Raw genomic sequence first — 27831 nt, 5'->3', positions numbered from 1 at the left:
TTTTAATGAAATCAAAAAATATTGAAAATATGGTTTTCATTCCACATAACTTATGCATTTCCCATTGTAATACAATTTTGTCACTTGTATTTTATTGTGAACAAAATAACCTGTCAATTTCACAGCTATTTTATATTTAAAAAATATTGCTTTTATTATTTATGATGTTTCAATGGTCCCTGTACGCCCTATAATTATAACTGAACTTGTCGTGCCCTGCTTAAAAAATCCGATAGATTCTCATAAAAAAATTTTTATGAGAATGAATCGGTAAAGTGTTCCATCGAAAAATGATAGTTCATATGAGAACCTATGAGAATATTCAAACCCGAGCATAATCCGATAGAAACTTACCAAATTCTTCAACTTATGTCTCATTCATTCTTATATAAAATTTGTTGTCCATGTTCACATTTTTATCGGAATGATTAGGAAAGCGTCGTACTTATATATTTCGTAAAAAAATCAATTGGAAATATAGACGTCTTGTTTCTTCTTGTTGTAAAAGAATGAGTGGGAAAAAATTTTCATTTTTTCACGTGAATTCGTAAGCGACATTCTTATGGGAATCTATGAGATAATAATTTGCAATGCGTCGATTTCTTATAAGATTCGATGGGTACCAGTTTATACCACTCTTACCGCTGTATAAGAATGAATGAGAAAATAGTTTTATTATTTTTACGTTAATTCATAGGCGACATACTTATGGGGTTCTATGAGATAATAATAAAAAAATAAGAGAAATATCGTATATTTCTGTTTCCTAAGATAATTAAAAATTGTTTGGAGTAATTTAAATTTTTAAATTATTTTCAGTTGAATTGAATAAGAAAACAAAATCATTTATTTCTTTGTTTAAAAAAATAATTTAATTACTAGTTGACAACTCATTTTAACCCACTGAGAGTTATACAGTAGACTCTGGTTATAAGTTACATCGGACGCTCTACTCACTTTCACGTCAATTTCATTTTTTTCTGTAAGTAAGAGTATAGACAGAAATATAACTTATAACCAGAGTTTACTGTATATTATTTTTCAACTTCGGTAAAGAAGGAAATCTTTAATTATTTTCCAACATGTGATGGGACTCGAACTGACGACCCTTCGATTGAAGCTCTGAAAACAGTTCAAGTCAAGTGCTTTAGCACGCTCAGCCACCACATGCATTTGAAAATTGAAATTTATTCTTTTACTTAAAGCTATCTAGTACTATATATGGCCAAGACTAACCTTAAAAAAAATTATTTTCATTTGTTATTGAAATTTTGATAATATGATGTTCTCTTTATTTTTTTTAATAGTTTTAAATTCATTTGATGCATTTTTTTTAAGAAAGTTACTCAATTGTTTCTTTTCTTTTTTCATACTCTTGAAAAATGGCAGTTTTAAATTTTATTAAATTGATTAAATTACAAGAAAAAGCAGATAAAATTCAACTCGAATATTCCTAAAATGTTTTCCGATAAAAAAAAAAACACATGGTTGTTTTTAGTATTAAAAAACAATATAGCGTAAAAATTCATTTGTTTACAACAAATTGTTTGTTTAATAAACAAATGAAAAATTATGAAAAAAATTATTTTTTGTATAAAACAAGAGAACATGATAAATTATGAATTAAAAAAAAATAGTTCATTAATATTAATACTAAGCAACAAAAAAAAATTGTTAATTAGCAAATGCGCTTTTTAGCAATAAAAAAATTTTTCTAAGGGACGATTTTTTTCTTAAAAATCATTATTTTCATCAAGCATCTTATTCCCAAAAAAAAATTTTTTTAAATCTTATTAACAATGCATTTGTTTATAATAATTATTTGAACGATGTCAGTAAAATTTTTTTTAAATTATTGTTAAGTAGCTTTTAGCAATAAAAAAACAAAATAATAAAAAAAAATAAAATTCCTTAATTGCTTTATTTACATTTTCAATTTTTCAATTCCTCAGATCGCAAATAAAAAAGTGAAAAATCGAAATTTTTTAATTTTTCCAACGGCGATATTTTCTAAACTCTTTCAAGAACAGCTCTACGAAGTGAACAAAATCCTGGATTCTTAGTTTAGAAATAATTAGGGTTTTTATATAAACTTTAAACGAGTAAAAATGAACTAAATAACAAAAGCATAGTTAATTGAAAAATTGAGGTAAATTTTTTTTTTTCGGTGGATTATTATTAATCCATGTGTTTAGAAAGAACCAAATTTTTTTTATTTCTTAATATTTATATTAAATCGGTTAAAATACTTTTTCTCGATTATGCTATTGATTCTATTAACGCGCGTGCATGCGCTGCTACCCATTTTTAGTTCCATTTTCACCGCTAAATTAAAGTTATAAATATTGTTGGTACAGTTCGGGGAGTCAAGACTTTTTTTGGAAATTTCCTGCTCTTTGAGGATCTTTTTACAGATTTTGAATATCGTAAATAGTTGTTGAACTATTTGTAAAATACCAAACCACTTTTGTTTTTTTTTTTTTTTTTTACTAAATTGTTAATAACTTACAATTTTTGACAGGCCCAAATTTCCACTTTCATTTTTTTTTATAGATGCCATTTCGAATCAAATCAGACCTTAATCATAATTTTCGGTGGTCTTGGACAGATTTTCGTCAAAAAGGCACTTGTTGACTAGACTAATATGTTTATATGCGTAAATACCGTAACTTACATGAGACAACAAGTCATTGAACATACAAACAGGAATATGATGAATTTTATTATATTCTCATAAAATTCAATTATTAATGACAGGATCAATTTCTCATGCGTTCTTATTAAAACAGAAATTTTGTAAATTTTATTGTTTTCCTTTAGAATCCAATTGTGACTGATAAAAATATTTTCGGATACGTTCTCATCCAAACGGGAAGTTTATAAATTTTATTATATTCTCATAGGATCTAATTATTTGTGACAGGATCATTTCCTCATACATTCTCATTAAAATAAAAATTTTGCTAATTTTATTAATTTCTCATAGATTCCAGTTGTAAGTGACAAGATCTTTTCCTTATACATTCTCATCCAAATAGAAATTTTGTCAATGTTATTATTTTCTCATAGAATCCCATCATTACTGACGGAATGATTTCCTCATACGTTCTCATTGAAACAGAAATTTTGCTAATTTTATTATTTTCTCATAGATTCCAGTTGTAAGTGACGAGATCATTTCCTTATAAATTCTCATCCAAATAGAAATTTTGTCAATTTTATTATTTTCTCATAGAATCCCATCATTACTGACGGAATGATTTCCTCATACGTTCTCATTGAAACAAAAAATTTGCTAATTTCATTATTTTCTCATAGAATCCCATCATTACTGACGGAATGATTTCTTCATACGTTCTCATTAAAACAAAAATTTTGCTAATTTTATTGTTTTCTCATAGATTCCATTTGTTAGTGACTAAATCATTTCCTCATACATTCTCAACTGAATAGAAATTTTGTAAATTTTATTATTTTCTTATAGATCCCTATAAATCCCGTGAATATTTTATCCCATCCAACCTTATAAAAACTCATTTTTTATAAACATTTGTATTTTTCGATAGATTCTTATAAAGAATCCCTTATCAGAATCTATGAGAAAATAATTTTTTTAAATACCTCCTATACAATCTCATAAAATTCAGTAAGTTCTATGAGAAGAGGACTCCCGCTTCCCATAGAACTCATTGATTCTCATAAAATTCCTATGAGAATTTATAAGAAGCTATCGGATCTTATGAGCTTTTTTAAGCAGGGTGGTAACAACAATTACAATTATGACCTCATACTAATTGAATTTTCAATACTTTATTTACATGAAGGTTAGTTTTGTATATTACCTAAATTATGTTATGTCGAATCAACAATCTGAAGTTCTTTATCGAAAATAATCGTTGTCCTTTTTTACCCTTACTTTTAGAAAACGAGTCTAATTTCGTATCATGACTATACACTTCCTAATCAAACAAAACGATTTGAGAAGATTAAAACTGTTTTAATCGTTTTAAGTCGTCAATTGATGATTAAAAACGATTAAATTTTTCGAATGAAGATTAAAGACGATTCATGGCGATTTGAAATTTTAATCGTCACTAATCGTTTTTATTTATAAAATAATAAATTGTTTTTTGATGATTTGGGACGATTAAATCTGAAAATCTATGACGATTATGACAATTAAAGACGATTGATGATAATTTAATTTTTAATCGTTTTTAATCGTCACAAATTGTTTTGTTTAATCAGGGCTAACATGTATCTATACACTTACAAAATATTTATGTATAAAACTATTTTTTTATATTGATTAATTAAAAAATCTACCGTCCATTTTGGCTTTTGAATGGCCTGTTTTTTTCACAAAAGTTAAATGAACTGCGTATTATACATCTGTAAACATTCTAAAAAAAAAGGTAAGCCGTTTTTGTTTAATTTTTATATTAATAAATAATAATAATGTTAGTGATAATTGTAAAAAAATTATTATTGTTCATAAGTAAATTAATAAATTAACTAATATATTAGGAATCTAATATCTTAAAAATATTTTTTTATTCTTACTAATCATTTACTGCATCATACATTTTTTTTAACTCATAAAAAAATAATTTTATTTACTCAGAAAATTATCGTTTTATTCATGAATATTACAATTAATTAATTTAAAAAATTTATGACGAAGTATAATGATTTTGTATCTTAAAACTATTTTTTACATTTAAAATTATCATTAACGTAATTACTAAATAAATTTACCTATTCTATTTATTCCTAATTACAAACTTAAGACTAATACTATGCATAAATATTTATTTTTTCATTGAATTATTATTTTTACATGAAAAAAAAAAAAACATTACGGATTCACTGAAAGACGGCTAGACTACAATGTAGTGGTACCAGTCTTCGTTTCGGTGAAGCTGGAGTACGATAAACTCAAGAAATTTAAGCTCATTAGAGAGCAAATTATTTTGTTGTTGGTTGGTGATGAAGACATTCATCGCCAACCAATCATTACAATCGAGAAGCTGGCGCTTCTTCTGGTTATAAATGATTGTACTAAAGCGTAGATTTTTTTAATTCTCGGGTATCCATTATCTCGGGCCTCGGAATTTGATATATTGTGTCGACATCCTGCGATTAAAATTTTCCACTTCATCAAGGACGAAGTTGGAATTATAAAATCGGCAATTGTCCATAATTTGGCGGATTGTTGATTATGAGGCCGGACCAGCAGCAGCAAGACAGACATTATGCGGTAACACCACCTCCGCTGCCTCCATCTCCAGAATTATAACTGGTTCTTCAGTTTTTTTTATTTTAAAAGTAAAAGATTATTACTATTACTATAAACTATGAAACATTATAATTTAACATTACTATAGACTATTCTTACACTGTAAAAAGAGCGGTGTTAAAAATGGACTCATTTTAACTCTGCCTGGTGTAAAAATGAAATTACACCGGAGTAGGAGGAGTAATTCGCCGGGATTAAAAATACCGGTATTAAAGTGGGGTAACCAGTGTAAAAGCGGAGTAGAACGGGTGTAAAAGCTGAGTAATACCGTTGTAAAAGCGGGGTAAGCTGCGTCCGCTTGGAGTTTTAACTTTAAGGATTTATAAAACAAGTATCCGTATATAAATTTAATTAATTAATATATAGTTATAGTAAAAGTAAAAAAATTTATAGCATTTAATTGTATGTCTATGCGATAGAATAATCAAATTTCAAACAAAGACGTCAATTTTTAGAAATAAGTCAAAGTTTGAAAATTAGTATTAGTTATAGCTGTACGCTTATTTTCCAGCAAGATATAAAATTTTTCTCATTCCACTAACATTTTATATTTAATTTTCACATGTTTATTTTCAACGAAAGCATGATTCAACGAAATTATGTCCACAGCGAGCGCTGTGATCAATTCAGTTGTCCCTACTATATACTAGGCTCCCTGCCAATATAATGTTATGTCAAATCAACTATCTGATGTTCTCTATCAAAAATAATCGTTGTCCTTTTTACCCTCACTCTTAGAGAATGAGTTTAATTCCATGTCGTGACTATACACTAGCATATATCACAAGATATGCATGTATAAAACTAACTTTTTACATCGGTTAATTGAAAAATCTACCTTCGATTTCGGCTACCGAATGGCCGTTTTTTTTTTCGGTGTTAAAATAACGTCGCCGTTGGTCTGAATATTCTAGACCGGTGTTAAAATATCACCGCCACTGGTGTAGATATTATTTACCGATGTTAAAATATTTTACTTTGTGAATATTTTTATTTAATCGATCACTATTCACTAATATAAAATTTCAAACAGCCATAACTTCTAAACTAATCGACCGATTCAGCTCATCTTCGAACTTAACCGCGGTAATTACACGTAAAATGAGTGTAGAAAGTTTCACTAAGATCGGATAAGAATTGTAGACGCAATCGTGTCCTCAAAAGTCGGTTCTATTACATATATATATATATATATATATGTGTAAATATATTTATATATATATATATATATATATATATATATATATATATATATATATATATATATATATAGTGATCTGGTAAGGGTTACCTTAAATGATAACACACTGTTTAACCGCTATACGAATTATTTGTTGAATACAGTGAATATAAAACACACAATCAGGTTGCAATTGCAACGTACAAAAACGATCTATCTTTTCATCAAAAACTCGGCGCTCCGACTACTCGAATTTTCGGCAAGCCCCCGATCTAAGATACGATGAGCGGGGATCGATGGCGTTCATCGATCATGGCTGAGTCAGCCCGACAGTTGACGAGTTCAACTGTGTGGCACTCGCCACAGTACTCCCCTTTCTGTTTTTTTTGAATGAGTAAAATGAAATTACACTGGAGTAAAGAATGATTAGTTATGGGATATTTACAATGGTGAATGTAGTAATTATGATACGAATAAATATTAATGCATGAAAATTATGCGTAATGAAAGGAGAAAGAAAAAAGAAAAAAAAAGGAAAGAAAAAAAAAACGAAAACAAAAAAATAAGTGATTTCAAAGAAACTTGACGTTTCTTGGCGGTTTAATGGGTGTAGGTGGTTCCTGCGGAACTGTAATTTCGTCGTTGTTCGCTTCATATACGGGCTTGAGTCTGTCGATTAATATTGCCTTAGGAGAACGTTTGAAATCAACAACGTAGTATTTGTCATGACGGCTGATGACGCGAAAGGGTCCTTCGTACGGTGTTGAGTACGACGGTTCGATAAGGTCGTTTCGTACCAGCACATGTGAACACGTTCGTAGGTTCCTGTAACAAAAAACAGAATGTTTTCCATGTCACGACATTTCGGCCGGTGCCAAGGTATTAATATGATTTTTTAACGTATTTAATAATTCTTTTGGCGCGATTTTCATGCTCGACGGTTTTCATGCAGGCGTTCGACGAGTTCGTTGGCTTGCGGATGGTATAGTGTAGTGAGAATGTGTTTGATACCAAATAATTTGGTTAATTCACGAAAGATCGACGATTTAAATTGACGGCCTTGGTCAGAGGTGATTTGCCGTGGGACGCTCTAGCGAGAAATCCAGTGGTGGATTAATGCGTGAGAAACGGATTCGGCATTTCCATTTTCCAACGGTATGGCTTCTGGAAAACGTGTGAAGCGATCAACGATGGTGAGGCACTGGTTGTAACCTTTTGACGCTGGCAGTGCCACGAGGTCAATGTGGATGTGCTTGAATTGCTCGGGTGGTGGTTGAAAGTTCGCTATCGGAGATGCTACATGTCGTTGTACTTTGTTGCGTTGACAATCAATGCAAGCTTTCGCCCATTCACGACAATCTTTGTTGATTGACGGAAAAACGTAACGTTTTCTTACGAGTTTTTGTGATGCTCGAGCGCCGGGAAGCGCGAGCGAGTGCAGTGAGTCAAAAACTTTTTTTCTGAGCTGCGCTGGGACATATGGACGCACTGTACCTGACGCGATGTCACAGTACACTGCAGGTCCATTGTCGAGATGAATGACCTTGAGAATTAAGGCTGTCGTGTTTTGCAGCAGCTGTGGCAGTTCGTTATCGCTTTTTTGGGCGTCAGATAGTTCTTGAGGCGTAATCGATGATGCGATGACCTCCATGCGAGATAGCATAACTGCGGCGATGTTGTCATTGCCTGATATGAGCTAAATATCGGTTGTAAACTGTCAGATGAAGTCGAGACGGTGGAACTGCCATGGCGATTCCCGGTCTGTGCGTTGTTGGAATGCATGTTGCAACGGCTTGTGGTCGGTGAAGATCGTGATGCTTCGTCCTTCAAATATGTGTCGAAAATGTTTGACCGCGTCGTATATCGCGTGTAATTCTCTATCGTCAGTCGATAATTTTTGGATGGACGGTGTCAGATTGCGGCTGAAAAACGCCAGTGGCTGCCAATTGTTGTTGACTTGCTGTTGCAGAACGGCACCGATGCTACATTCCAACGCGTCAGTAAAAACGGCTCATTTCGCGTCGTTGTTTGGATGAACCAACAGGGTCGCGTTGGCGAGAGTTTGTTCCGCGGCGTCAAACGCGTGTTGAAGGTCTACGGTCCACTGGACGGGATGTGATCCTTTGACATTCGGACCTTCAAGTATTTTATTGAATGGTAATAAAATCTTTGCGGCGTTCTTGATGAACTTCCTGTAAAAATTTATTGTACCGAGGAATCCGCGTAGAGATTTAACGGTTTTCGGTGGCTCCATTTTGAGGATGGTCTCAACTTTTTCTGGGAGTGGCTTGATTCTGTCTTTGTTAATAAGATGGCCCAAAAACTTGATTTCGGGCTGCGCAATCTGACACTTCAGTACGTTTATAACTAATCCGTAGTCACAGAGGCGTTGAAATAGAATTTTCAGGTGCTGAAGATGTTCGTCTTCGTCTTTGGATCGACGAGGAGGTCGTCAATATAGGGATAGACCAAGTCCAGGTCTCGAGTAATTTCGTCAATGAACCTCTGGAACGTTTGTGCAGCGTTTCGGAGTCCAAACGTCATATACATGAAATCGAATAGCCCGAAAGTTGTGATGATCGCCGTTTTTGGTATATCCTCCGGTGCGACGTGGATTTGGAGGAACGCGCGAACCAAGCCCAAAACGGAAAAAAAAAACGTTTGCCATGCAGATTAGCACCGAAGTCGTCGATGTAACGCAGGAAGTAATTATCTGGCACCGTCCCGGCGTTGAGAGGGCGATAATCCCCGTATGGCTGCCATTCAGCGGTCTTCTTTTGCACAAGGTGCAGTGGAGAGGACATTTTTCAATTTTTTTCCGACCACTTTTCCTGAAACTAGACCGAAAATAACAAAATCAACTCGGATTTTTATTTAAATTTTGCTCGAAAATCGATCATTTTTTTTCCAAAAAAAAAAATACCCCCACCCCCCAAATTTATTTTTTTTTTAATAGACAATATTTTTCTATATTTCTATAGAGGCACTGTCGGAAGGTCGGCAGATGCCAAATTCGATCATCTTTTTAAATTCATCTTGCGCAACTTTGAGTTTCTGCGGGCAGAGACGACGAGCTTTGCTTTTGATCTGTGTACCATCGGTTGTTTTGATGTGATGCTGCGTAGAGTGCTTTTTAGTCCGGGAATACGTTGTGTCTGGGTGAGTGATGTCCTCGTAATCGCGAAGTAGCATAATGTAGACTGAATTGCCTTCGATTGCTTTGATTGAAGAGAACGATGCTGTATTCATAGAAGTTGCTGGGGTAGTTCTCGGTAATGCCATCACGCAAACGTTTGCGTTTGAGGTCGACGGTTAAGTCAAAATGACTCAGGAAATCAGCCCTGATGAGCGGCTTGGTTACGTCAGCGACGATGAATCGCCAAGTGAAATCTCGATTAAGTCCGAGATCCGGTGCTAGGTTGACCAATCCATAATTTTGGATGGTCGAACCTTTCGCTGCGTACAATTGGTATCCAATTGGCGTGTATGAGGTCTTCTTCAGCAAGCCGCGTGGATAGACTGAGAGATCCGAGCCAGTGTCCACGAGATGTTGTGTTCCATTGACTCGGTCATTGACGAATAGACGGCGTGAAGATGTCGTAGAGTCACTATCCGTCTCTAATGACTCTGGTTGACGTTTTCCTGAAACTTACAGCCAGGCAAACATTAGTGCGCTTGGTTACCGAACTTGGTGTAATACCAGCAAATGCCAGTATTCGTATCTAAGCGCCTACCTGACGGGCTGCGTTGCTTGTTGCGCTGGCGGTTGCGAGAGGTCCCCCTTCCTCGTCGTTCATTCAGCTGCTTTGACAGGGCCTCGACCTGTAGCGTTAGCGCGCTGATCTGCTGCTCCAGTTGAGACTGCGTCGAAGTGGAAACCGCCTGTGTTGCGGCGACATGGCCTTGCATGATTTCGTGCAGCTTGTCGGCCATTTGCGCTTGATCATCAAGGGTAGCGTCTTTTTGCGCTGTGAGGAGTGCGCATGTTTGTTCGGGTAAGCCAGATAGCCATTTTGTTTTTACTACGGCTTCGTCAACACTCGGTGCGAGTGCTTTGAGGTTTCTTAGGAACTGTGATGGAGTCCTGTCGCCGATTTGTTCACCATCAAGGAGTTGGCGAAGTTTGGCTTCTTCGGATTTAGAGAAGCAGGCAGTCAGAACGTTTTTTAGATCCGAGTACGGAGTGTTCGCAGGAGGGTTAATGATAAGGCTTTCTACCTCAGCAGCATAGCGAGTGTCGATTAGTGAAATCGCGTGGTTAAACTTGTCTTTTTCCACCACGATGCCATGAATTGCAAACTGTGCCTCGAGTTTTGCAAACCACAATGCCACTCGTTGTGGACAAAATGGTGGCGCTTTCATTAAACTGACGATTATTGGCTTGGCGTCTTGAAACTCGTCGTTTCCTTCGTTGTTCATGTTGTGTACGAGTTACTATATTCACAAGAAACAAAAAGAAAAATCGGTCTGTCGGTTGACCCTGCGGGCCAGCCCCAAAACTTCCCGCTGTTTTCGACCTCAAAGAGCTCGAAAAAATTAGTGTAGATATATTTTCGAGCTCTTCGAGCTCGAAAATGCTATCACATGCAATTGTTTTTTTATGATCTTTTCAAGCTCTAACAAGTTACCTGTTATGCTGAAGTTTGAAAATTTAAGAATCGAAAATCATCAATGAAGCGGTTTTTGAAATTTAGTTCCTGATTATGTTCAGTAAAATAAGTGTATTGAGGCAGAAATCAGTGTCGGGGATCAAAATCAAGATTTAAATAAATTTTGACTCATGTAAGAAACAATAAAATATAAAATATCCGATAAAAATATTAAAAACTACGTTTTATCGATTTTTTTGTTGATAATATGATTTAAACTAAAAACCAAGTTCGATGACATTATATGATCAAAAGAAACCATAAAAAAGATGAGTTGGTATGATATCAGGCACATTTTGTTACGTTATATTATGATTTATCCGGAAAAAATAACATAAAATGTTATTTTTTTAACATTTCAACGCCGATATCTTTTGAACTAATCAATCGATTTTGATAGTTGACGTAGCAATCGGCGCGTTTTATTGAATTCTAGAGCTGATTAAAATTTGAAATCGATCGCGTCAGTCGTTTCTAAAATATTTAGAAAAAACCGCTTTTCACCATTTCTTTCTCCCGCGATAACTCTCGAACAAATTATCCGATTCTAATGTTTGAGGTAGCAATCGACGCGTTTTATTGAGTACTAGAGCTGATTAGATTTTGAAGTCGATCGTATAAGTCGTTTTGGAGAAATCAATAAAAAACTAAAAAAAAATTTTTTTTTTTTTCGTAATTCGCCAATATTTTCGAGTCTATTCTATCAAATAATCTGAAATTTCCAGAAAAGTTGAAGGCCAACAAGCTCTTTCGATTGCCACCTCAACCATCCAAATCGATTCATTAGTTCAAAAGTTACAAAGAGTTTACATACATACATACACACGGACATACATACACACACTCGGACATCATTCTGAAAATAGTCAGAATAGCTTCCTAGGACCTCAAAACGTTGACATCTGATGAAAACTCGATTTTCGAAAATCGGGGTGAAAACAATAACTTCCCGAAATTTTTGAAAATCGTCGATTTTCTTAGCGGGAAGTTAAAAAAGAGAAAGAGAAAAATAATAATATTTGACCGATCAATCTCGATCCGTTGTGGAATGCCAGATATTATCCGGGTGACGTAGTTGCCAACGAACGTTCTGATCTGCTATGGATCGTTGTAACGGCGTCGGGAAAAATTTTGACGAAAACTCGTTGGTTTAGAAACCCGCGTTTACGGTATTTACTAAGATCTTTGAATAGATGATTCGACACTTTATCACGACTTGATTTGCACTCGCGAGTGTCCCTCAAATTAACACCAGTGCAGCACAACGTCCAGGGTGCTCAGCAATGCACCGGTGGTGATAAAGAATGCACTTAAACCACACAATTCACTGAATAGTGATACATGTAAGCAAAAAAAAAAAAAATATGACGCGTAGTTTCTTTTTCCGAAGCGTCGTAAAGGTATTACGGTTTTACACGTGTTTGCAATAATAATTCGTTGAATTAATTCAACGTTTTCCTTAAAAAGGTATCATGTCAGGGTCACCAATATAGCGATCTGGTAAGGGTTACATTAAATTATAACACACTGTTAAACCGCTATACGAATTATTTATTAAACACAGTGAATATAAAACACACAATCATGTTACCATTGCAACGTCTAAAAACGATCTATCTTTTCGTCGAAAATTCGGCACTCCGACCACTCGAATTTTCGGCAAGCCCCCGATCTAAGATGCGATGAGTGGGGATCGATGGCGATCATCGATCATGGCCGATTCAGCCCGACAGTTGACGAGTTCAACTGTGTGGCACTCGCCATATATATATATATATATATATATATATATATATATATATATATATATATATATCTTATTGAGAAGGTTTGCATGTTTTAGGATTCCACTATATTAAATTGGTGTTAATACCGTACGATGGACGGTGTGGCTCAATAAGTTATAGATCACATTGAACGGAATATAGTATAGTGCCGGATACCTCAACTGGTAGAGCACACGGCGCGATACCGACATGGTCTGGGTTCGATTCCCAGTTCGGGCTATCTATATTTTACTCAATTTATCTATAAATTGTCTTATTGAGAAGGTTTGCATGTTTTAGGTTTCCACTATATTAAATTGGTGTTAATACCGTACGATGGACGGTGTGGCTCAATAAGTTATAGATCAAATTGAACGGAATATAGTATAGTGCCGGATAGCTCAACTGGTAGAGCAATCGGCGCGATACTGACATGGTCTGGGTTCGATTCCCAGTTCGGGCTATCTATATTTTACTCAATTTATCTATGAATTGTCTTATTGAGAAGGTTTGCATGTTTTTTGTTTCCACTATATTAAATTGGTGTTAATACCGTACGATGGACGGTGTGGCTCAATAAGTTATAGATCAAATTGAACGGAATATAGTATAGTGCCGGATAGCTCAACTGGTAGAGCACACGGCGCGATACCGACATGGTCTGGGTTCGATTCCCAGTTCGGGCTATCTATATTTTACTCAATTTATCTATAAATTGTCTTATTGAGAAGGTTTGCATGTTTTAGGTTTCCACTATATTAAATTGGTGTTAATACCGTACGATGGACGGTGTGGCTCAATAAGTTATAGATCAAATTGAACGGAATATAGTATAGTGCCGGATAGCTCAACTGGTAGAGCACTCGGCGCGATACTGACATGGTCTGGGTTCGATTCCCAGTTCGGGCTATCTATATTTTACTCAATTTATCTATGAATTGTCTTATTGAGAAGGTTTGCATGTTTTATGTTTCCACTATATTAAATTGGTGTTAATACCGTATGATTGACGGTGTGGCTCAATAAGTTATAGATCAAATTGAACGGAATATAGTATAGTGCCGGATAGCTCAACTGGTAGAGCACTTGGCGCGATACCGACATGGTTTGGGTTCGATTCCCAGTTCGGGCTATCTATATTTTACTCAATTTATCTATAATTTGTCTTATTGAGAAGGTTTGCATGTTTTAGGTTTCCACTATATTAAATTGGTTTCCACTATATAAAAATCCACCAATTTAATATAGTGGAAACCTAAAACATGCAAACCTTCTCAATAAGACAATTTATAGATAAATTGAGTAAAATATAGATAGCCCGAACTGGGAATCGAACCCAGACCATGTCGGTATCGCGCCGTGTGCTCTACCAGTTGAGCTATCCGGCACTATACTATATTCCGTTCAATTTGATCTATAACTTATTGAGCCACACCGTCCATCGTACGGTATTAACACCAATTTAATATAGTGGAAACCTAAAACATGCAAACCTTCTCAATAAGATATATATATATATATATATATATATATATAAATGTACATAAATTTTTTAACGAATGGTATTTTTTAACTCTAATCAACTAATTATGATAGTTTATGACAAAATTCCTTGAAAACTCGAACACGAGGACAAATACAATATTTAGATTTTTAAAAAAATCTACCTAAAACAAAAAAAAATCCCGCCGACTCATGGACTCGAACCCAGGTCTTTCTGGTCCGGAGTCTGAGCTGTTATCCGCAGTGCCGTATTAAACACTTGACTGGATGAGTTGATTGTATTTATTTGAATTCAAATGGTTTTAAGAAAATCAAAGACATCAATAAATAATCGATTCTGTTATTAGCACTCTAGAAAATTATATTATTGTTCATAGAATAAAGAGACCATTAGCGGCATTGCCACTAATAGCGGGGCGATGATGACTTCTTTTGGTAAATTAAAAAAACATCAGAAGTGAAAATTTTTTAAACAACTAAAATTTTTTTAATTTTCTATCTCAGTTTTTTGCAACTTAATTCATTGTTGAAACTACAAAATTTTTATGTTGCCATCCTGCTTTTGTTCTTGTTAAAGTATATTTTAGAAATTCGTAAGAAATTTGTATACTTTATAACAATTATTAAAGCGGCAAATTATAAAATTTCATAGAGTTTATAAAATTTCATTAATCATTGTAAAATCAGTTATTCCGAATAATCATCCATTATTCGATCATATCTTAATTATTTCCAAAAATGATATGATTCTACCTGAACAGCTTTATATTCACTCAGAAATTCCCATTAGATAGAATTTCTTAGAACTCCATTATATAAAATTTTATGTAGTTATATAAATTTATGTAAAAAATTTTCGACTGAATTTATAAATATGGATGATTATATATAAAACAATATAATTATACATATTTACATAAAATTATATGGAATTTTATATGATTATATCAAATTATACATAATTTTTCTTTGCCGGTTATTGAACAATATATATTTTGCATATAAATTATCACCCCCGTCCTAAAATTAACTTAAGAATTAAAAAGGGAAATTAAAAATACCATTCATATCATTGTTTTTAGATTTTTTTTTGGTTCCACGCGTTTTCATCTCCTGACAAAACGTCCCCAGACAAAAGGTCCCACGACAAATTCTCTCCAGAACTCGTATTCAGTTATTTTACCCCCTTAATCTTATTCAGAGTTGCAACTCTAAACAAGAAATTGATGTTGTGAGTAATGTAAAGACGATGATACACAAACCGCCATTTTGATGTTAAACTGACTCGTGTACACTTAAATATCTACCAAATAACTAGTTTGTAATTCGTAGATATCGTGTAATTGAAATGTGTGATTTGCCGCGTTGATTCACCAAAATTTATGATCTTTATCAAACTTAAAGTTTAACAGACACCAAACAATATTAGGTTTCATCCCAGATGTGTTGGTGGAATTATCAGTGAGGCACCTCCAACACATCTTGTCTCATATCTAATACTGAAGTTTCCAAAAAATTATAAATGGTCTAAACCTGTAACGCCACCGTCCATCGTACGGTTTTAAACAAAATTAATTATAAAATATTTTGATTTTTATTTAATCTATTATAAGATGGTAAGTTACCGGCTACTTGTATGTACAATTAACGCCATTTGTGTGTACACGGCTGACTTTTATCTCACTGTTAATGTGCCACATCACTATACAAACGTCTTGTAAAACCGTTTCGAATAGAAGTCCTCAGGCTCAACCATCGTGGTTGTCCAGGGGTTGTCTCTCGAAAACATAGATATCAATACATGTTCAAACTCTTTTAGCTCAACAATACCTTTGAGTACTTTTGTATTTTTGAGCTCAAAAAAAGTTTCATATTAATCTTGAAGTATTCAAGAAATTTAAAATAATCAATGAAGATTGTTTGTTAAAGTTGTGCTCACGATTATGATAAATAAATTCAATGTTTCCGAACAGAAATTGTTAAAAATGATCAGAATGGAGAGTTACATGAACTATAAACTGAATCAGAAAGTTTTTATATAAAACATACGAAATACTTGTCAGAATCAATGATTTTTCAAAATTTTTGAACATGACATGATTTAAACCAACAAGCCAATTGCAATAATATTTCTAGAGATCTTTAAACACTATAGAGGTTAAGAGCCGGTATAAGTTTTGTAACATATGATGAATTATATAATGCGTTGTCCGGAAAAAATGAAGTAAATTGTTTTTTTTTAAATTTTTCATCGTTGATATCTAACGAACTAATCAACTGATTTTAATGATCACGGCGGCATTCGTCGCTTTTAATTGAGGTGTAGAGCTAATTAGAAATAAAAATCGATTAATACATATTTTTCGAAGATACTCGAAAAAACCGTTTTTGTATCACTTCTTTCTCCCGCGATATGTCTTGAACGGATCCAATTAAGACGGCTCTTGAGACAATTGACCCGTTCCATTAAGTTTTAGAGCTGGTAATATTTTAGGATCGATCGATCACGTCGTTTTTAAGAAATTTTGAATAAACTGAAAAAAAAAAATATTTTGTTGGGTAGAGGAGAAGCAAAAAAATAACGAGTAGAAAATCCGAATCATTCAGGCTGGAGTACCAATGGCTTTAATTGTCAGATTGTTTGATGTTGGTAGGGCTCAAATATTTTTCTGCTCCCCCCCCCCCTCCGTACAAAAATATCTAAGCCCTTCCATCATTGAACAGTCTGAAAGCTAGAGCGCTTGGTCATTCGGCCTGAGCCTTGTGGATTTTCTGATCATTCTTTTTGCTACCCCCCGCCTTCCCCACACACGCACACACACACACACACATACACTAAAGTTATGCTTAAATGACGGAAATATATTTAAAATGTATTTCACATATATGTCGATTACATTTCGTCATATATATTTGCCATACAAAATAGCTATTTTCGATACAAAGGATTAAAGCGAAGGTTTTGCGGTATGTTTGTATTGGCGACACAAGTCTTGGGCTATGACGCTTTCCTAACGAGAACGAGTACATACATCTTTCTTGCACGAGCGTAGCGAGCGATACGAAAAACGGCCAAAAGTTATGTATTTGAAATATGTTTATTTTATATGAAAATATATGTGAAATATACGTGTGTATATTTCACACATATTTTAATTAAATTTTACTTATATGTTATTTATATGCCACATATATTTCACATTCATCATGAAATATATTTTTTATATATTTTGTTTCCATGCGAGAGAGTTAAAGATTATTAATGTTTAAACTATTCAAGGGAGATTAATGATTTTTCTGATTGCTAGGTCTGAACGGTAGCTACTGAACCAACCGACTAATGTTCAACTGATACTTTCAAATGATCAACTTATTACACGACTCATGATGCGAAGCATTAGAGAGTGCTTTACGAACGAAAAATTTTTTTCGCCTCACTTTGGCAACTATTCCAATTATTATACCCTTGTTAGTTCACGGAATTAAGATATTTAGCATACTATTTTGAAGATAATTTAATGGAGATTGATTCCATACTTTTGAAAAATTTATTTAGTTAAATAAAACCGAAAAAAACATCAAAATAGTTTAAAAAAATTTCCTGTTCGTCCAGTACGGTTCCCGTATACACAATAACTTGCGAAAAAATCCAGTTATTGAATCAAATTTTTTTAAAAAAAATTCTTTGAAAGACTTGAAGATCTCCTATTGAAAATGGCTAGGTAACTCAGTGTCATTTAATTACAATTAATAAAAGAATAAAAAGGCCGTATAACTATATATATATATATATATATATATTTATATATATATATATATATATATATTTATATGTGTGTAAAATTAACATGGATGGTGATATATCTACACCTATACATTATACGTAAATTTATTCCACCAGAGGAGCTTTCGGATAACCGTCCTAGTACAGCTGTTTTTTTTTTTGTGTTATTGCTAATTGGTAAGCCTGAATTTTTTCAATTCAATTCTTTTTTTTTATTTTTTATTTTTGTTTTTTACATATATTTTTTTTGTTATTAATCGAGATACTTTAATTAAGTTTTCTTATAATTATAAAAAAATACTAAAAAATACTAAGATAATTAAAAAAAAAAAATAAATAACAAATTTTATTAAAAGAAAATTGTATATATTTTAAATTTATTCGTGCTTCCCGCCATTTTTTTATTATTATTTTATGATTCATGATAAATGAGGATTATGAGTCGTGCACTTTTGGATTGTCTAAATTTTTTTGAGTGTATTTAAACTACTTGGTTTTATAAAATATATAAAGCAATTTAATTAATATGTTTGATTTGAAAAAAAAAAAAATAATAAATTCGTCCACTTTTCATTATAATTACATAAATCTTTGAAGTAAATCTAATGTAATTTGATTAATTATTCATCAAGAACCCAGTTGAATCTCGCTCTACCACCGTTATTAAAAATGAAACAGAGAGAAAAAAATAGTTGTCTGAACTATAAAAGAAAATGCTAAATGAGTCCCCCATCTCATCAACTGCAGCTTCGTTAACTGATATGATACTAGTTAACAATAACAGAAAAGTTTGGTAAAGGTGACTATTTAGTAGTAAATTTAACTATTTCTTAGTCAGCATGTCCAGAAGAAGATTGTTACGACAACCATACTTCTATTGTTAGCAAGCCCAATTCGATTAAATTATCATAACAGTGTAAATTTAGTAACCACTACTATTATGAATTCATAGTTTTGGCTACTATATGAGCCCACTCAGAAAAAAAGGTTGACTTGGCCCAAGAAAATGTTTGTCTTTATTCTTTTATTCTTGGGCTGAGTGATTGTATTTTTTTTAATTCGAAAACATTTTCTTCGACTAATATCATAAAAATATCGTATCAAGAATCATCAAATTTTAATTCAAGTTAAATATTCTTCATTTACGAATATTTATTAGAAGTCAAGTTTATTTTGTTTCTAACCAAGCAAAAGAAACTATCGAAACAAGATGCTTTTCTGCCGTAGTTGGTGAGCATAGTTAATTGTCACTATATATATTAACATCTCAAACCAAGAACTTTTTTTGCGTGGCAGAAGACTATTTTTAATTTGAGAAAACTACTTTATCGATTCAAGATAATGGTCTATTGGAATGAAATTATTTTAATTTTAATTTAAGCAATTTGTATTCTTAATTTAATAAGATTTCTTTTCTTGAAGCATGTAAATATTTGCTTAAACGAAGACGTAAAATTCTCCCATTTAATACAAATATCTTATTAAAAGAACATAATTACTTCCTTTATTAAAGAAATTATATTTTGAATTAATGATATTTTTCTCTCGATTGAAAAAAAAAAAACGTTGTCTCGATTAAAGAAAATAAATTAATTTGCTTAAAAATATATATTGATCTGTATTAACCTTTTATAAATATTAACTTTTGTGAAGCCGGATAGTTTATATGTATATTCAAAATATCACAGTACGATAGTAGAGGGAATAAGGAATAAACTTTTTCGATGAAATGTTTATGAACAAATTGAGAAAAATATATAGTTTGCTCATGCTAGGAATCGAATCCAAACCGATTCGGCGTCAAGCGAGAGCTTTACCAGTTATGCTATCCGACCCTTCCTGAACGTTAGTTTACTTTGTATATATCCAGTAAGCACTCTGGACAATATCGAGTCTACAATAACGTCGCTTAAGTGTAGTATAGTTACTTTTCCCAAGAGAATTTTTGCGTTGAGCCATGAGCGCAGTTGCTGTTGGTTCAAACGTCTACGTTTACTTGCTGCAACACAACAAAAAACTTGAACCGAAATATTTCGTACCATTGAGTTGAATACTTTCAATTCTTGACTAGAATCACAGATCGTCTCGATTCAAAATTAATTATTCTTGAGGAAAGAATATTTCACTATTCGAACTATTCATTATATTTTGGGGCGAAATACTTACTTTTCTCACTTTGAGAAAATATTTCTTAATTCAAGAAACATATATTTTATCGATGGAATAAAAAAAATCTTACGCCAAGATGACTAAATTTAAGAACATTTTTGTATTCATTCACAATTGCAAAAAATATTCTTGCGGCAAGAAAACATTTTTTGAGTCAAGATTTCCTTTTTTTCTATGTAGTGCTATCAATTATTTCAACGATGATATATCCAAAAAATTAATTTTTTGTATTTTTATTTTCTACAAACTTTTCTCAAACCAAAAACTTTTTAATGATTCCGAATGATATTAGAAGTCACTAATTACCGATTTAGAAATATTATAAAAAAAAACTTTTCTATACAATTTCTTGAGTATCCCGTTCTGCCTTCCTTCCTATATGTTTATGTATAATGAAACCATTTCATTGGAACAAAAAAAAAGTTAATAATTTCAATTAAAATATGATTATAATTACCAAACAAATTACCTCCACAAACAAATTCAATGTCCCCTCATTTTCATTTCATCTACTATTATTGTGATTATAACTTTAATGAAGCTGAGAATAGCCAAAGTCAAGTACGTAATCATCAGCAATACAAGATATTTATTTACTGATTACCACTAGCACAACGATGATAATTGTAATAATCTTTTGAAGAAAATCTGATTTATATACTATACGCTCATACACTTTGTATGGGAAATGAGGCGTAAAGAATAATAATTAGTAATAAAAAAAAAATTGTAATGTGAATTTTATATACACAGTGTAGAAGGGTGAAATGAAAAAATAAAAATTGAGGCGGAAACAAAGAGATGTTGGCACGACGATTTGGTGGCGAATCCAACGAAGTGAGTTCGAGGACCTCTTCACGTCCAGAGAACGTGTTTTAACTTCCGAAGGACCAGTAACCGACTTTTAGCCATCCAACTAGCCATACAAGCAAACTAGTGATCCTCGTTTTAGCTCCGTTGAAAGCTCGAGTCCGTCGTCCCACACAAGTTTTAGACTTCACTTGAGAGCTTCATTCAAATGTTACGAGCTCGCTACGCCTCAACTCTAACTCAAGTCCTAATGTATGCTAATACTCAGTTTCCTAGTTTTGACTAACCGTTCAAGCTTCCGATTATCGAAAAAATAGTTTGACGAGTAAACATTGAAACAACTCTATACATACATATTAGACTGGGCCGAAAAAATCGACTATTTGTTTTTTTTTCCGATACTGTGAAAATATTATTCCTGATGACCAAAAAAAAAAATTGTTGTGCAAGTTTGAGGCATTAATAATGATATTAAGAGGTGTATCGTTACGACTATTAGTTTTTTGACAGAAACTTTATGTTTTACCCAAAACTCGTAAATCATATATCTGAAAAATTTGAGCAATGTTTATTCTTGAAGAAAATTGAATTCCCCACAAAAAATCTCTTTTACTAAAGTAATGTAAAACAAGCCGTTTTCTTTTAACCGTGCCTTAAAAATTGATATGTTTTTTGAATTCTTTGTTTCTATTTTAGATTTTCGTAACTACTAGAAATACTTAAATTTTTTTAGTCAAGATACATACTCTTGAAGGAAATTTAATGTTCTACAAAAAATGTCTCTCAACATTTTTTGCTAAATTCACTTTTCCAAAAGTTATTCAAGTTATTGAAGTCGTTTTAACTCAGCTTCAACCCTGAATAACTCAGAAGGAGTGAATTTAGCAAAAAATGTTAAGAAACCTTTTTTGTAGGGCCCTTTGAGCCAGCTCAATCTTTGAGATATTGAGCTCAAACTTTAGGAGAATTTTTTTTTTATATTCAAAAAACTTTTCAGATACGTTTAATCGAAAAAAAAACACTTATTTCGGCCCAGTCTAATATAATTATAAATATATACATATATATATATATATATATATATATATATATATATATATATATATATATTAGACTGAGCCAAAAAAATCGACTATTTTTTTCTTCTTTCGATACTGTGAAAATATAATTGCTGATGACCAAAAACAATTATAGTGCAAGTTTGAGCCCTTAACATTGATATTAAGAAGTGTATTGTTACAACTATTCATTTTTTAACAGAAATTACATTTTTTACCCAAAACTCGTAAATCATCTATCTGAAAAATTTGAACAATGTTTATTCTTGAAGAAAATTGAATTCCCTACAAAAAGTCTCTTTTAGTAAATTATCGTAAAACGAGCCGTTTCCTTGTAACCGTGCCTTAAATATTGATTTGTTTTCTAAATTCTTTGTTTCTATTTTGGATTTTTGTAACTACTAGAAATATTAAAATTTTTTTTAGTCAAGTTACATATTTTTAAAGGAAATTTAATGCGTGACAAAAAAAGTTCGCGTGAACGCGGAATGGGACATACCTAATTCGGAACTAATGAAAAACGAACTGAAATTTCTAGTCGGGCAGGTCGATAGTTAGCTGATTAATTGAGTCAGCCTACTTTCGAACACAATATTTCTTTTTTTTCTAAATAAAATTATAGAACTCACAAATTTTTACCGTAATCATTATCAATCAGTGTACTTTAGTTAAGTTAGAAATAATTACTAACCTTTGACTGGATATTGATAATGGCATAAAGATGCCTTGACAATATCAATAATATACATAAAAATATGAAAAAATTTCACTTGTTGATGATAGATGAAGAATTATGAGTAAATTTAATACTTACTGTGAAAAGTAGCCATCCACAAACTCACGTGAGAATGATGAATGATAACGGCAGAGTACACTTGTTTTTGATCGATCACGTATCGTCACGGTTATATTAAACATATTTATATAGTTTACACATACAAAAATGTCTATACGTAAACATCAGCGTCATCACGAATATTTGCATTATGTCTGACGGAAGATAAGTTCAATCTAATGTGTAGAAACACATGTCCTAAATTTTCTTAACATATAGTTTTAAATAATAATGTTATTGATTTTCGTAAATTAAGGGTCAGAGAAAAAATACCTAAAGTTCGTTTTGTGTGAATACAAAGACCTGGTTTTTTAGATAACTTTAACGGTTAAGATTTTTTAGATACACTGAGAAAAAAAAGTACTATTTTCGAAACAAGAATTTCTTGGTTCAAGAAATCCGTTCAAAATATTTATTTTATTATTATTAATTATCAATTTTTTGAAAAAAGAGCATCAAATTTATTTTTGTTATTATATGAATTTGATATTATATTATAAGTAAACAAAAGAATAGCTTTACTTGAATTAAATAAAAATTATTTCCTTTAATTCTACAAATTCTTCAGGCAAAATTATATATTCTTGAAAATTATCAAGAATATATGTTCTTGTATCAAGTAAATGTTCTTAACAAAAGTATTTTTTTTTCTCAGTGTAAGATGAAATGAATAAATAAAATTTTTTTTTATTTTCACTTTTCATGAATTTCAATTGTTAGTTCGTACGTTTTAACACAATTGAAAAAAATCAATACAAGTAGTTAATCACTGGTTGAAGAATCCAATTCACTCTAATAAGATTCGATTTGAAATTTCCTAATTAATCCCATGGGAATGAATAAAAAATTTCTGTTCAAATCAGATTAAGATGAATAGGAAATGTCCGCTTACATCCCATTGAAATTGATCAGAAATTTCCGATTGAATCCTATAGAAACGAATCGGAAATTTGTGACTGAAACCTTTTAAAATGAATTGAAAATTTCTAATTAAATCTAATTGAAATAAAGCATCAATTTAAAATGATTCAAGTTGACAAATTTTTACGCTGCATAATTAATTCAATAAAAATTTGTACCTATTAAACCATTTATCGTAAATGTGACTGAGAGAACATCCGTAAATTACGTAACATATTTTGAAGATTTTTCAGACTCCTCCCTCTTGGTATGTAACAAATCGTAACAAATGACCAGACCCCCATGCCTCTAAAAGATTTGTTACGTAACATTATAATTTTTTCGCAACAGATAAAGTTCTTGAATAATTTAAATTTAAATTTGTTGCACAATATAATTGCTATATATTCATATCTGAATCGAAGTATTAGTTTTCTTATGGTTCCCTCAATTTCTTAAAATTATTTTCTTTGATTCTCCTACATTAGATTTCTTTTGATGTTCTTACATTCTCGCCAGGTTTTTTTCATTTTTTTTGCTTTTTTAGTTGTCTCTAAGCTGTTCTGAGTTGTCTATTCGAAGTTTCTAATTCTCAGTAACAATAGTTATGGACGATGATTCGCTTTTGATTCTCCTTTGTTCTTAAAAAATTTACTCAAAAAGTTTTATGAATTAAAATCCAATCAAATAAAAATCTGCCAATCGTTTTCAAGAGTACTAACTGACAACACCTATCCAAAAAAAGAGTATCCATGTTTGTGATTGTAGACTAAATACTTAACTTGGCTTCAATAGATCATCATTATATCAGTACTCTAGTGAATTCGTTTATGCAGAAAAGAAGTTTCAAATAAACTTGGTATTTAGTACAATTTCCATTTATTTTTAGTAAAATTCTAAAAATATGATCAAATTATAAATAAACAATACTCATAATTTTGTAAGTTTGTTAATATTTCCTAAATCGTTGGATTTACGAAAAAAATATAAAAGATTTTTTTTGAAGAGCAGTAAATTTTTCTCGGTGTACTGAAATGGTAAAGTATCATTGCTCAAGGAGGGTTAAACGGCATTGGAATCAACTTTTTTATTATTTTTGAATCATAAATCAATGATTTATATCATAGCCAAGTAAACAAATCTGATTTTGGAAATAACGTACACCATAATCAAATTTACATAGAGTAAATGAGGAAGTGGAATCCCTGCTTAAAAAATCCGATAGATTCTTATAGTTGTATATATAAAGCCTTATACTTAACTATAGCACTTCTCATAGAACTCATTTATTCTTATAAAATCTCCATCGGACTTTATGAGAAACTATTAGATTCTATAAGATTTTCTAAACAGGGATCTCATAAAAGTCTCCTTTGGTTCTCTTTAGTTGTGAAAAACAGGAGAGAATCAAAAAAATTTACAGAGAATCAATTTTTCGACTCGGGACGTACAATTAGAATTTTTTTTCGAATTTTTATCTAAGCAATGTAACTCAATTTTTGTTACGTAATATACGTCGCATTGACCACCCTCCTTAACGTAACAATGCATAACAAATTGGAAAGCCCCCTCCCCTCTCAAAATGTGTTACGTAATTTATGGATGTCCCCTTAGAAACTTTACACGTTGAATCTTGTAATGACTTTACACATATATGGAAAGTGATCAAGTACACTGAGAAAAAAAAGTACTATTTTCGAAACAAGAATTTCTTGGTTCAAGAAATCCGTTCAAAATATTTATTTTATTATTATTAATTATCAATTTTTTGAAAAAAGAGCATCAAATTTATTTTTGTTATTATATGAATTTGATATTATATTATAAGTAAACAAAAGAATAGCTTTACTTGAATTAAATAAAAATTATTTCCTTCAATTCTACAAATTCTTCAGGCAAAATTATATATTCTTGAAAATTATCAAGAATATATGTTCTTGTATCAAGTAAATGTTCTTAACAAAAGTATTTTTTTTTCTCAGTGTATGATGAACAATCTTTGTCACCACTGCTTGCAAATGTTGCTGGCAAATTAGTATTTATTCGTATTTCAGCACCATCAGATGCAATAGAGAAAAATGATTATGTTTGTCAACATCCGAATAATTTTAAGATATAACAAAGTTTTTTCAGATTAATCAAATATGCGCTTTATTATTTATCAAAACCGGATTATTCATCATTGTGTATGTATATTTCTTAGCTCTTATTTATAATTCTATGACGTTAATATAGTATTGCTGATAAACAATAACGAACTAAAAATAAGCAGCTAAAAATATTATATTCCGATTGAGATCAATTGAATCCTACTCAAAATTTTTAATCAGTTTTAATCGGAAAGTAATAACGGAACAAAAATATTATTGTTCGAATGAAACCGATTCATTCCGATCAAAAATTTTGATTGGGATTCAATCGAAAGAAAATATTGATATTTGTATGCATCTTTTACCGATTGAAACCGTATTGTTCCAATTAATTCCAATCGGATCCCAATCGGATTCAATTAAAATTTTTAGCCAGGGTATACTTGATAGTGACAGAAAAAATGATTTTTGTTATATAACTATCGATAGTATAATTAATTTAACATTAAATAAATTTATGACATAAATAAGTTATTGAGTGCCTTTATTATTCAAACAGTTTTACCTAAAATTCTATAACAATATAAAGAAAAAATAATTATAAGAATTAACGGATAAAACATTTACATCGTGATCTTTATTTTAATGAAATTTGAGAATTCAGAGGTGAAAAGTATATCTTATACGAGTCAATAAACTAGTTTATGTAATCAACAAGACAGACATATTTTCAATTTTTAATGCTTCTTAACCGGTGAATATCATGAACTAATTGTTTTTTCTTATCATCGTCATAAAAATTATACTGTTGATTTTCATTGATGTGTGACAACATATCCCAATAAGATAATTATCTCCTTCATTATCGGCCCTTTTTGCATAAAAGGAACACAATTCGATTGTGAATTTTAACTACATTGTAAATTTAACTACTGAAATTTTCTTATTAATCTTTATAATGAACTAGAACTCTAAAAAGACTTAAAATTTAACTACATACTTCAATAATGTATGATTCGATCGATTAAACTTATTTTATCATGCACTGAAAAAAAGTTGAGCTGCCAGGTTTATTTAAATTATTGATAAACATTGAAGAATTAATATGACAAAACACCAGTAACTTAGCAAGACTTGATGAAGATATTAACTTTCTCTGGTTTAGCTACAACGCATTTCTCTCGCTATCGAGTTTGCTATATTATATTAATTCAACACGGCTAAACTGACTAGAGCTACGCTCTTTGGTTACTACTTGACGTCATAGAGGGGTCATTGATTATTAATTAATTCTACTATTTAGTTTCAGTTCATCTCTAAATGCAAGGATATGTTAATATATCTAATATTTAACTCCACATATCTGTTACATTGAGTTTAAACAGTCGACATTTAATAAAATATGAGGAATTGTATGACTGATTCATAAATCATCATAGAACAGCAACACATCTGATATCTCTTATGAAAATGTCTTAAATAATGAATAAAGTTATCTAAAATTATTATTTTTTAAATTATGCATTTGTATTTCTGTATACAGACGTGGTGTTTGCACAATTATATAATTCTCCTCATTGTATAAATTATCACTAGACAGTAAGAATATATATATATATATATATATATATATACTTAAATAAACTTTTTTTCTACATCTTCCCATGATCTACTTTCTGTATCGAAAAAACCCAATAGAAGTGACACATAGTAGTAACACGTTGCGAATTTTTATAGCATAACCTACACATTTATAGACTATTGGGTCAGTAAAGATTCTGTTCTTGC

The 27831-nt window shown here is 31.5% G+C and overlaps 1 protein-coding gene across 1 annotated transcript; it reads right to left on the bottom strand.

Moving 5' to 3' along the window:
• Window positions 1–9612: 9612 nt before the first annotated feature.
• On the bottom strand, window positions 9613–10898 carry LOC103580627 (uncharacterized). The gene is made up of 2 exons (XM_008562448.1): window positions 10214–10898; window positions 9613–10121 (listed from the first exon to the last, which is right to left on the bottom strand). The coding sequence occupies exons 1-2, from the start codon at window positions 10896–10898 to the stop codon at window positions 9613–9615; spliced, it is 1194 nt and encodes a 397-aa protein (XP_008560670.1).
• Window positions 10899–27831: the final 16933 nt, after the last annotated feature.

The sequence above is a fragment of the Microplitis demolitor genome, chromosome 8 (genome assembly GCF_026212275.2).
Source record: "Microplitis demolitor isolate Queensland-Clemson2020A chromosome 8, iyMicDemo2.1a, whole genome shotgun sequence".
In the NCBI taxonomy this organism is placed as follows: Eukaryota; Metazoa; Arthropoda; class Insecta; order Hymenoptera; family Braconidae; genus Microplitis; species Microplitis demolitor.
Note: the sequence above shows the minus strand (reverse complement) of the source record. Positions and strands in the feature narration are given on the sequence as shown.

What these genes read in the sequence shown, in the direction of transcription:
- LOC103580627 (XM_008562448.1), bottom strand. Translation starts at nt 10,898, where the DNA reads ATGAACAACGAAGGAAACGACGAGTTTCAAGACGCCAAGCCAATAATC. An exon ending in CAAGCAACGCAGCCCGTCAG is followed by an intron (nt 10,122 to 10,213) that starts GTAGGCGCTTAG and finishes TGTAAGTTTCAG; the next exon opens with GAAAACGTCAACCAGAGTCA.